Source organism: Aspergillus caelatus (genome assembly GCF_009193585.1).
Source record: "Aspergillus caelatus strain CBS 763.97 unplaced genomic scaffold BDV27scaffold_39, whole genome shotgun sequence".
Classification (NCBI taxonomy): domain Eukaryota; kingdom Fungi; phylum Ascomycota; class Eurotiomycetes; order Eurotiales; family Aspergillaceae; genus Aspergillus; species Aspergillus caelatus.
In genome coordinates, this window is record NW_022475302.1 from 25,857 (window position 1) to 38,135 (window position 12,279).

At 47.3% G+C, this 12,279-nt stretch overlaps 3 protein-coding genes and 1 non-coding gene across 4 annotated transcripts; all 4 read left to right on the forward strand.

The window, feature by feature from the left end:
• The first annotated feature begins 198 nt into the window (after positions 1-198).
• On the forward strand, positions 199-272 carry BDV27DRAFT_t62. Its single transcript has one exon. It is a non-coding gene; the product is annotated as a tRNA-Asn (tRNA).
• Positions 273-2,633: 2,361 nt separating this feature from the next.
• On the forward strand, positions 2,634-4,766 carry BDV27DRAFT_124154 (putative mannosylphosphorylation protein (Mnn4)). Its single transcript, XM_032066028.1, has 8 exons — positions 2,634-3,206; positions 3,260-3,269; positions 3,331-3,354; positions 3,419-3,563; positions 3,620-3,931; positions 3,987-4,114; positions 4,177-4,218; positions 4,273-4,766. The coding sequence occupies exons 1-8, from the start codon at positions 3,038-3,040 to the stop codon at positions 4,352-4,354; spliced, it is 912 nt and encodes a 303-aa protein (XP_031930273.1). The 5' UTR covers positions 2,634-3,037; the 3' UTR covers positions 4,355-4,766.
• Positions 4,767-5,748: 982 nt separating this feature from the next.
• Positions 5,749-8,768, forward strand: BDV27DRAFT_124156 (putative C6 transcription factor). Its single transcript, XM_032066029.1, has 2 exons — positions 5,749-6,411; positions 6,486-8,768. Exons 1-2 carry the CDS (start codon positions 5,869-5,871, stop codon positions 8,349-8,351), a joined length of 2,409 nt encoding a protein of 802 aa, XP_031930274.1. The 5' UTR covers positions 5,749-5,868; the 3' UTR covers positions 8,352-8,768.
• Positions 8,769-8,931: 163 nt separating this feature from the next.
• On the forward strand, positions 8,932-9,933 carry BDV27DRAFT_124157 (putative oligosaccharyl transferase subunit Dad1). The gene is made up of 3 exons (XM_032066030.1): positions 8,932-9,232; positions 9,430-9,596; positions 9,712-9,933. The coding sequence occupies exons 1-3, from the start codon at positions 8,999-9,001 to the stop codon at positions 9,776-9,778; spliced, it is 468 nt and encodes a 155-aa protein (XP_031930275.1). The 5' UTR covers positions 8,932-8,998; the 3' UTR covers positions 9,779-9,933.
• Positions 9,934-12,279: the final 2,346 nt, after the last annotated feature.

The following is a 12,279-nucleotide window of genomic DNA, read 5'->3' on the forward strand; positions in this document are numbered from 1 at the left end:
TTGTTCTTTGGGTCTGGTGGCATGATTGAACCCAGTCGTTTTCAATCAATAATCATTGAATGTGCGTTCACATAACCCAAAATGAACAACTACCTGTATCAAGAATCACCTCTACTCATACTAGTACACATGGATTAGGTTGAGATCAAAGTTTTATGGCTTATAATTTAAGCTACATCCGACACCTTCAATAAGATCGTCTCGGTGGCGCAACTGGTTAGCGCGTCTGACTGTTAATCAGGAGGTTGTGAGTTCGATCCTCACCTGGGACGACGCAATTCGTTTTTTTTTTTTTTTGCTTTTTTGCTTTTTGGTTGTATCACCAGTTTTCTCAATCCCCTTCTTTTTCTTTTCGTCTTCCAAAACATATTGTGGTTGGTAGCTACGCTACATGCAATTGTTGCCGTTCCTTGAAAAATACGTTGTCGGGATCTAGCCCTCGTCGGGTCTAAACCATGGATAGGGTATTTTCACTGCCATGTATCATCGCAAGTTCAGGCCAATACATTGGTCACCCAGGATGCAAGGCTCGTCATACGATAGCTTCAGTCTCGAAGACACGAGCTTACAACCTGCCTTTGCTGCGGGGGGTGATATATTTTTTACATGTATCCTAGAAGTTTATTATCCAAGGAATCAATCAAGACAATACTGGTGCAGTGCACTTCAAGACAGAATCGGCGGCACTAGAGATCGAACAGGGGGGCTGGCTACCTAAATAAATTCAAGGCGCTACCGGCAGCTTGGGCATGGCACACCGTATCTGTAGTAGGGTAGGGAGAGGTGCCATCCTGGAAGCTTCAGCGGCTGACGTTCGATGGTAAGAAAGGCGCCTCGCCATATACACGAATGGGAGGTTTACGGCGCTGGCTGGCCGGAAATGACGTCGGGGATAAGGGGCCAAGACTTGCGGGGGTACAAAAAGTATTACCTGGGTGTAGTACGAGAGTACTTAGAATCGATACCCTACTGGGTTTCCATATGGAGTCCTCCTCCCAACCCGTCGGATAACAAAACCGACGGCTTCCGAGTGCAACGCTGTTGCAACACTACGGTGACAAGGGTTTGTACATTGTAGGGGACCGGTCGATCTCCGATCTGTGTGTCCTTTGAGGGTGTTTTGGTTTATCAATCTAAGGGATGGATAATATGTCACGGATATATACTGTATACCCCGGTATATAGCTTGTTGCGGCGACATCTAGGCTAGACCCACGGAATACATAGTAGTAGATACATACATACGGGTACTATCTCGAACATTACGCCCCCAAATAGCATTCGTGGTGCCTCTTAAAATCAGTCAACATGGCAAGAAATGCTGCCATGATCGTTGTATATATAGTTATCATATTCATAACATAACAAGCTAGCTAGTTTGAGAGAACTTCAGCAAAAAATTTGTAAAAGAGGTGGATGTTTCTGTTCTAACAGAGTTGTATAGGGAGCTTGTCTCGTACTTAGTAGACATGTTGACGTCAACACACAACTCCACCTGTCCTCAACTGACAGCATGTCTGAATTCATCAACTGTTTTAGTGGTAGATTAGTTTCCTTGGCAATGATGCATTGGATGGGACTGAAGTTCACGTTGCGTTGCTGCCTATGCTCGGGGTCTCGATGCTGGATACGTATACCGACACGTCTCTAGGAAAAATAAGGGGGAAGCAATTGCGCGATAGGGGCTAATTATGAACCTCTTCTTAAACACAATCACTATCGTTATCGAGTCTGAGGTTGGGGGGGGGGAGTTGTAATTTTTTTTCAATTTCTCTGTTCCCCATCGTTCTTTTTTTTTTTTTTTTTTTTTCGGGTGTTCTCTTCCTGTTTTAGGGCTCTGTTTACCTAGTGGGGACTTCAGTCTCCACACTCCGTAACTATACATAGTAAAGAAAGGTACACAGTCCTCCGTATATTATTGCATAGGGATGTGGGCAACATGTGTGTGCAGACATGAACCTGCTTGCTCAATGTCTTTTCTTCCGCGTAGAAGAAGAATAAGGGGCCAAGGACACTCTGGCGATACGATACGGCAGCCCTATGTTGCATCCTAAGGACCTCCCCCAATGGAATTACTGGCTAGTAATCTGATGTTGGAAAAAAGCGGGATTCCTACTCCGTACTGCGACTATGACGCGGCCTCATCCCCATCCCTTCCCATTCAGCCAATACCACTAAAAATATAAGATTTCTCGCGGTACCTATGCTGATAAGGGCCTGGTACTGGTGGAATTCTTGGGTACATACATCTCGTGGGCAGTGCTTGAGGTGGGATGGGATGCCTTAGCTAAATTAAATTCCAAGTAATTTTATGAGAAATGTGTTATGCACGGAAGGATGGAATATCAGAATGCAGAGAGGAACGGCCCCTCTCTTTAATAATAATAAAAATAGTAAAGCTGTTGCGTCTCTTGAGTGGCCCGATCAAAGGAACTAATCTGCAGTGCCAAGGTCCACAAGGCTTTCCATGGCAGCAGCAACAAAAGTATGTCTTAGTTTAAGGCTATGGAGGACTTGCCACTCGTTTCGGTAAGTAACTGAGCACGCGACTGGAACCTTTGAACTTGAGATAAAAATCCAATTTACCCGCTGATCTCGCATTCCAGATCCCTTCATATATGCTAGACGGTCCCAATTTCTTCCGTGATTGAACATTATTTCTCCTGACACCTCCCCCCTCTCCCCTTGTCCCCAAACGATATCTATACTTTGAATTCGCTCGCGTTTCCATTGAATTCGCCGATCTCGACCTAGACTTCCCCCCCCGGGCGCATATCGAATTTCTGACGAACTGCCGCCTTTCCGGCACCAGCAACCCCGGCCTACCTTATAGTCGCCCTGTGCCACCAGTACCACTTGGGCATGCAGGCTTATCCATCATTGGACTGAATTAGGAAAGGGGGAAAACAAAAAAAAAATAAAATAAAATACAATAAAATAAAATAAGAAAATAAAAGTTATAAAAAAGCACAACTATCAAAAAGGAGAGCAGTTTGGGGGGAAAACTTTTGAGACACAACTCGTTCTCTCACACGCAATGTGGATTTCCACATCCCGATGGCTGCCTTGCCTCTACGGGCTCGTGTTCGCCGTGGGTGCGTTAGCCGCCTCTGATACCGACCCCGATTTCAAAAGTGTCCGGACAAAGTTTGTCAAGGACTATAGCGGCACAGGTCCAAGTGAACCCGCGACAGAGAAATACTTTCGTAAGTGCTGCCTATCCAAAGAAACTTCCGACCTACTGCTAACCAGTCATTAGACGAGTCTAGGTAAGGTTTGCGACGTCATCGGTTTGGAAGTTTTCTAAAAAACTAACTTGTTCGATAATAGTTTCCACTATCACTATGATGGAAGGTATGTTTTTGTTTTTTAATTCTCTGTTCCTGGTTGCGCGTGTACTGAGTTCTGTCATTTATAGGTTCGCCGATGAAGAGCTTTCGGAGGAAGAGACGCTGCCACACCTGTCACAACTCATTCGAACATACCTGTCAACCATGGCCGATCTGGGTGCTGAAACATGGATAATGCACGGAACTCTTCTGGCGTGGTGGTGGAACCAAAAGGTAGCGTGAGGCCATGAGGAATATTGAGACACACGGCGTTTCCTAACGGTGGCTAGATCTTTCCATGGGACAATGATATCGACGTCCAGATTTCGGAGCCGACCATCCATTTTCTTGATGAATATTACAATATGACCGAGCACCATTTCGACATTCCAGGCGTCGAGGGCGGGCGGACCTATTTACTCGAGATCAACCCGAACTACGTTTTCCGTTCCATCGAAGACAAAAAGAACGTGATTGATGCACGGTGGATTGATACCTCATCGGGACTGTTCATCGATATTACCGCAGTGCGTCCGGATGATGCTAAGAGAAAGAACGGCGACACCGGAGCTTTAATGTGCAAAGACAAACATCATTTCGATGTAAGTCGCTTGCGCTCAGGGACGCACGCCAGTGCATGACTGACTTTCGTTCAAGGAAAATGATATATTTCCGCTCCGGAATAGTCGCTTTGAAGATTTCCCAGTTAAGATTCCTTTCGAATACGTCAAGCTCCTTGAGGAGGAATACGGACCCAAGGCCTTAACTGCCACGGATTTCCAAGAGTACGTTTGCACCATTTTCTGTCTGACGCGGTCTTGTTGGTAAACTGACATCCACTTCGCAGTCATCATTTCAATGAGGAAACTCTAGTTTGGGACCCAGTTTCGTAAGTCATAGTTCGTAACGTGCTTGATGGACTTCTTCCTTATACTATCCGCAGGAAACGAAAGCGGTCGCTGCGACGAGGAGGTGCCGTCGCTTTTCCCGTTCGAACGACGCCTCTCAAATATAAGATGACATGATTTCGCCAACGTTTAAAAGAAAAAAAAAAAAGACCTAACTTTATATTCGCCCAATAAGCCATATACCTTCAACTCGATCTACCTTGCGATTATGACGACGTGAACCAGCATTGGATTCGGCAAGAATCCTTCCTTTCATACTTTCGGCGTTTCTGCTATTCGGGGTTGCGCATTCTTCAGGCATGGGTTGCACTTGGCGTTCGGTTTCTTATAGCACATATTTGGCTATATTCGCTTCTTATTGAAGACTCCTGCGAATGCGCTTCATGGAGGTGGACATCTTGGGACTTGGTACACATGGAGCCTCATTTTGTGGGTTTGTATCGATATGGTTGGTTGATAGATGTACATGATATGTGTGTGTGTGTGTGTGTGTGTGTGTGTGTGTGTGTGTGTGTGTGTGTGTGTGTGTGTGTATGTATATATATATAAGGGTGGTGTTGGATACATAGATAATTTTCCACAGTGTGTCCAGCGGTCGACATGAGTGATCGCGACCACCTTTGAACATTGTTTTTCTCTATCCCCAATTGTTGACTCGAAAACCCTATTAATAGAGCATCAAACATTCCAGGCCATGAGGCTTGCTGCTACTTGTCCCAAGCTTTTGAGTTTATCCACCACAATACGAACGGACAAATCATGTCGAGTTTATGGATGTCCGTCTAAGCCCTGTCTCGGTGAACCTAAAGTCTCGTGGCTTGACCTTACTGGGAGCCAATACGGGATTGCCCGGTACGAAGATGTTTGACTCACGAAAGGCAGGGCCGATAATAGGAGTTCCACAGCCTCCGATTAAATTTCGATCAGATAAGAAACGAGGATCTGCTGACCTGACCACAACTTCTTTAGCTTCAAATCACTCCTGAAGTGGGTGGGGATGACGTCAGGGGCATTCGTATCTGTATGTTGGAGCAAATGTATTTCCGGATGCTATATACCAGTATATTATTTTCTTCTCTTCTTTAGTAATAAATTGTTTGCTCTCCGTGTCAATTGGGATGAATTGTACTGGACAAGATATCATACGTCACTATGTACTTCACATATACGTGACTATAGGTTGGATTTCTTTTGTTTCTGATAAACCTTGGAAACCCTGGTAATAATACGGTAATTAGCGATACACGCTCGAAGACCCAGAAGGATGATACTAATATATTACTAGTGGTACCCGTGAAGTACTTCAGATTAGTAATGATACCAGGTGCTCCAGCCAATGAGATCAGCCAAGATCCTATCGTTCGGCCTGGACAGTGGGCAGTGGAGCCAATGAAAGGGACGGGAGACCTCACGCAAGCTCCACTATGAGTCGAAGACTGAAGATCCCGTCTCACGTTCTTTTGGATAATCCATACCTTAGCATTGTATCTTTTTTTTAATTTCTATTTTTTTTTTTTCCCACGACTTATGCCTGGTGCTCCTCCTCCTATATTATACCCCCTAGGTTCTCCCACCTGGTCGAGAATGTCACAGTTGGTGGATGTTTTCTCTGCTATCCCCACTTCTCCGCCATGTCGTTCCCGCCTGCTGAATCCACACAATCTGCGAATCAATCCCAATATGGCTCAGATCCCCTCTTAAGAACAAGTCCCCCGGCGATCTCTCATGCTTCGCAGGACAACGGCCAGCGTAGTTGTATTACCTGTCGTCGGAGGAAGGTCCGCTGCAACAAGAAATGTCCGTGTGTCAACTGTGTCAAGGCGGGCATCGAGTGTGTGTTCCCTCCCCCGGGGCGAGCACCGCGCAAGTCGAAACGGCCGCATGATGCAGAACTTCTATCGCGATTGAAGCGCTTAGAGGGTGTGATTGAGCATCTCAGTGAGAAAAATGCGTCTCTGTCAACGGCGCCTTCTCCCACGCAACAGCGCAGTGGGTCTGTGACCACAGCCGAATGCCCTGGAAGCGCCGAACCCCAAAGTGCAGAGCCCGATGGGTGTCCATTTGACCCGAAGCGAAAACCACGAAACTTGGAGCATGAGTTTGGAAGATTAGTTATTGAAGAGGGCCGGAGCCGATATGTCAACAACCGGCTTTGGGCAAGCTTGGGAGACGAGGTGAGCTTCGTGCCCGTAGTTTAACCATGTCTATTTGTTTGCCCTCAGCATACTCGAATACTGACTCGCATTAGATTGAAGAGCTTCAGGACCTCTTGGACCCATCATCGTCGGAGGATGAAGATCATCCCTCTCCGGCGTCCTCTTCGACTCATTCAACGAACCACGATGGGTTCTTGTTTGGATTCTACTCCCTATCGCACTCACTTCGTAGTTTCCATCCGCCACCATTGAAGGTCCCGTTGCTTTGGCAGGCGTATTTGGAAAATGTGGATCCCTTGATGCCCATTATTCATAAACCGTCGGCTAAGCAATTATTTACGAACGCCACTGACCATCCGGACTCGCTGGACAAAAACTCCGAAGCTTTGTTACTCTCAATGTATTTCGTAACGATAATAAGTTTGACACCGGGACAATGCCTTGCTCTGCTAGGAGAAGAGCGTGATACTGCCGTGAGTCGATATCGGTTCGCTGTCGAACAGGCATTATCTAAGGCGAACCTCTTAAATACTCAAAGCCTGATGCTTCTGCAAGCTGCTGTGATTTTCCTGATCGCGGTGCGCCGAGAAGACGATACCAAATTCGTTTGGTCGATGACCTCTCTCGTCATCCGACTTGCCCAAGGTTTAGGATTGCATCGAGATGGAACGAACTTTGGTCTAAAACCCTTTGAAACGGAGATGCGGCGACGATTGTGGTGGCATATCGGACTGCTGGATATTCGGTCCTCTGAGGATCATGGCACTGAGACTCAAATTACTGAAAGAATGTACGATACGCGACTTCCGTTGAATATCAATGATGACGACATCTACCCTGAGATGCAGGAGCCACCGGAAGAGAGAACTAGCTTTACAGAAATGAGTTTCAGCCTCATGCGCTTTGAGATCACAACAGCTCTTCGGCGGGTGAGCTATGCCTGTCCAAATACCAATATCCCAGGGCCTCAACAGCCGTCGCCAGAGAAATGTGGCAACTTGATCCAAATCGTCAACAAGCGCATCGAGGAAAGGTATATCCAACATTGCGATATGAACGTTCCGATCCAATGGGTCACTGCGACAGTTGCTCGCCTTATTCTAACAAAGTTGTGGCTGGTGGTCCACCATCCGATGACAAGGCCTTATCAGGGGATAAACTTGACTAACTCTTCCCGCGAAAATCTCTTCCTTGCGTCGGTTGAGGTAGCTGAATTCGCATGTTTATTAACGGCTGATAGGAACACACAGAAATGGGGCTGGATGTTTGCGATCAATATGCAGTGGCATGCGATTGCCTTCGTCCTGGCCGAACTCTGTGTGCGTCCCCTAAATCCCCTAACTGAGCGGGCTTGGACTTCCGTGAGCACACTCTATGGAGGATGGGTGCACACGGCAAAACATAGAAAAGGCATGCTCTGGCGGCCGCTCGCCCGGCTGATGAAGCGAGCAGCCGATCACCGAGCTAAACTACAGCAACAGATGCACACTCAGCCTGGGCCCAGCACGGTCACTTCCTCGAGTACTGCATCTCTCAGTATGGCTGAAGGACCGAAAATCATGGACCCCCCGATTTTGCCACGCATCCCAGATTTCCAGTTTTCGCCCAGCGCCTTGCCTGATACCACATCGACTAACCCATCATTGGGTGACATCGATTTCAGGAAAGGAGGACCAATGGGGGTGATGACTGACTTGTTCCCTGAGGTGGACTGGCTTTCTTTGCCGACGCCTGGAGCTTCTCTTGGTCAGCAGCCGGCTGCCAATCCGGCGCCAACGATTGGTATTCCCGAGGGGCCTGTTCTGCCACCTGAATTCCCACAAGACTCATCTAACGTGCAGGTCAACTGGGACGAATGGGATCAAGTGATGCGTGATTTTCAGATGGACATGCGAGATGTACAGCCCACAAATCCTATGGGCAACATCCCAAATAATGTTTCGGGCTGGTTTACCTGATCCACTGACACCTAATTTTATCGGGCCTGGGTGTGCCTTATTGCTGACTCGACTGTGACCCTGGTGGCCACTCGTACGTTCTATTCTTCTCAGGTGCAGACTGATAAACAAAGAGTCTGGTCTGCATGATGGTTATCCATCCCAATTTTCACCTCTCAACTCCTGCAATGCGAATCATCTCACCTCTACCTCTCGGCCTGGTTCACGTCATGACAAAACTCTCCAATCTTAATGATATACGATTTACGATGTACGACTGTCTGTTGCTTCTCGGTTGATCTGGTTTTTATAGGGCTACACGCTCTATAAAAATAGTGGCTTGCAGTCTTTTATTCCCTGTATTATAGTGCAATGTATAGTATGCCACATTGAACCCATAGGCTGAAAAAAATGATACCTATACTTTCCAATAACAAATAGCTCCCTATATTTAAAAACTAAAATCAAAAATACATTTATCACCCCTCTCATTCCAACAATTTACCCTGTAGTACGCGTCTCGGACTATTCATCACGTGACCCGAAACCGGAACCAATGCCGCGGCCAGAGTGTACAGTAAGTAGTGTACACAGTAGCTTCATCAGCGACCCCCAGCAACACCATCAATTGACTCCTCGCGAGAAACATACACACCACCACCGTCGCCATGCCTGCGAAACGCACCACCGCCGCCACAGCGACTCCCACCGCGCCCAAATCCCTCTCCTCCGGCCCCAAGACCCTCACGGCCAACTCCTCCGTCTCCGACATCATCCACACCGTCTGGCAGCAGTACCTGGCGACCACGCCGCAACGAACAATGCTCCTGGATGTCTTCATGGCATTCTTGGTTCTTGTCGGCGGTATTCAATTCGTCTACTGTGTTGTCGCGGGCAACTATGTACGTTTGATATATTCTACTTTTTTTTCTCCCTAGGAACTTTTACGATATACTACACTACTACATACATGCATATCATCATTGCTACCTGTGTTTTTGTCAATCCCCCAATTGGCATTGGATATACAATCTTTATTATTTAAACGGGAAATAATATCATGGGCTAACTAATGCATTACCGAAAAAAAAAAAAACAGCCCTTCAATGCCTTCCTGAGCGGTTTCTGTGCTGCTGTCGGTCAATTCGTCCTCACGGCTAGCTTGCGTATGCAGACGAGTTCTTCTCCTTCCCAGGGTTCTGGTAAGACGACTGCGAAAGGGAAAGATGGGAAAAGTGCCGATCAGGATGGGGTTTCGCATGAGAGGTGAGTTTTTTTTTTTTATTTTTTTTTTATTTTTTGGACACTTTTCTTTTCTGGGGTCGTTTTGGTCTTGGGATGGTGTTTGTGTATGTATACTGACGTCAGGTTATTTGGGTAGGGCGTTTGCGGATTATATCTTTGGGAGTTTGATCTTGCATTTCTTCTGTATTAATTTTATTAACTGATTGATTTTTTTTATGGGCTTTTGTTATGTGATGGTCGTGGTGGTTGGTTCGTTGGAAGGGGTTTTTTTAGTTTAGTTTCCCTGGTGGATTCTTTGTGTCTATTATCTTTTATGGTTTGTTAGGGTTAGATGGTGAATTGATGCGGTTGGCTCCCTTTTTCTCTTGTTCTTTTAGGTGGGACTTTGGTTGTGTGTTTGGTCTGCGTAGAGGGGATGTTATAAGTGTAGACTCTTAAGAGTGAGAAGCTATGGATGGAATCCTGAGAACGCCTTTTGTATTTCATACCGTTCAATCCGTAACCGACTCATGCAATGCCTAATCAGGGTATATAGTAGTAGTAATAATAGTCTATGCGTATACTGTACAGTCCATGCAAGTTGCAACCTTCTAAAATGCTCGTCCAGGTCGTCTCTTCACCTGTGGTTTCTTGACCACGCTGCCACCACCACCACCACCGGAGCCATTCCGCGATGTAGACGATGCTGTGACACCCCCGATCTTTTTACCGGTAATGGCTGGACGTCGCACGGCAGATCCTCCCACTTCGACTTCTTTCTTCCGTCTTGATGGGTCGTTCCGCTCGATTTCTCTCTGCTTTTCTGCTGCAGCCCGCTCCCGGTCTGCGGCGATTTGGGTCTCAATCTCCATGCGGCGATTGAATTCTAGTTCCGTTACGCGGCGCTCCCGCTGCGAGTATCCTTTTTCCTTGACAGAGTAGAAGACCCCTCCGAGTTCAGCGAGCCACTAGTACAAATAATTAGTTATACTATTTTAAAGATGGAAGAATAGATAGCAACTTACGTGAGGATCCACGGCAGTAACAGTGGACATGTACTCCTTGCTGGTTAAGATCAATTCGTGGTAGACCACATACTCAGGCACGTATCCCAGACCGTACAGCGCACTGGTGGGGTGCAGCTGCATGGTCACACTGGTCCGCAGATTGATGAACTCGCCGATACCCTTCACCTTAGCAGCTTGGTGGTAAAACCCAGAGCAAATGCATTTACGGATCACATCCCAGTCTGTTCCGCAGCTGACGAGCGGCATCTTCTGCACGGTCATGATGTCATGAAGCTGTTCGCGAACTTCCTTAGCTCGCCGCAGGGCCTTCGAGTGAAGGAAATGTTTGATACACCAGCCATCTGAATAGCCGTTGGTTCTCCATTGGGTATAAACGTGGAGTAGCGTCAAGTGGTCTGATTCGGGGACGAAGAATTTCTCACGGGCGGCATCTGACTCTTCCTGGCGCTCTTTGGGACGGTAGAAGACACTCGGCACAGACAACATAGATACGATAGTCAGCATTTCCTCACTGCAACTGTAATCTTCGGCGGCCGTTATGAGAAGCTTGGCGAGTGGCGGGTCCATGGGGAATGGTGTCATCTGACGTCCCAACGGCGTGAGATCACCAAGGTTATCCAAAGCACCTAGGGACCAGAGCTCGAATAATGATGTTGAGATGGTTTCCTGTGGCGGTGGATCCATGAAGTCGAAGTCCAGGAGGTCCTTGACCCCAAGAGACTTGAGCAGAAGAACCGTGTTGGACAAGCTAGTACGCTGGATTTCCGGTATAGTCTGTAGATACAGCTCATTTTTGTATGCCACCTCGGTGTAGAGACGGTATGCTTTGCCAGGCCCTGTTCGTCCCGCACGCCCGGAACGCTGGTTGGCATTGGCTTGTGAGATCGGCGTGATCTGTAGTGTATCCATACCCATTCGGGGGTTATAGACTTTCAGCTTCGAGAAACCAGCGTCAACGACATACATGATACCGTCCACCGTTAAGCTGGTTTCAGCAATGTTTGTGGCAACGATCACCTTCCGTACGCCTGGGGCCGCTTTTTCGAAAATCTTCGCCTGTTGTTCTGCTGGCATTTGACTGTAAATGGGTAATATACTAAGTTTCGGCGGGTCATTCAACAGCTTCAATCGCTCATCGACCAACTCGCAAGTCGCCTCGATATCCTCTTGTCCTGTCATGAAGACAAGGACATCACCAGGGCCCTGAGAAACGTGGATAGCCAAGACCTGCTTGACTGCACTATCGACATAATCCTCGCAGGGCGTACGGGAGAAGTGGACATCCACCGGGAATGTCCTTCCAGGGATAATAAACTCCGGAGCACCACCAAAGAATCTTGAAAAGCGTTCTGCGTTCATCGTGGCCGAGGTGACAATCAACTTCAGGTCCCTTCTCCGAGCTAATACCTTCTTCAGAAGTCCCATCAATACGTCGGTATTTAGGGCTCTTTCGTGTGCCTCATCCATGATGATGCATGAATATTTGTCAAGGTCAGGTTGGGCTAGCGACTCTCGTAGTAGAACACCATCGGTCATATACTTGATGACCGTCTGATCGGTCGTGCAGTCTTCAAATCGAATAGCATATCCGACCAGATCACCCAGATCGACTTCCATTTCCTCGCTAACACGCTTTGCGACACTCATGGCAGCGACTCGACGAGGTTGTGTGCAGCCGATCATGCCAAACTTCGAAT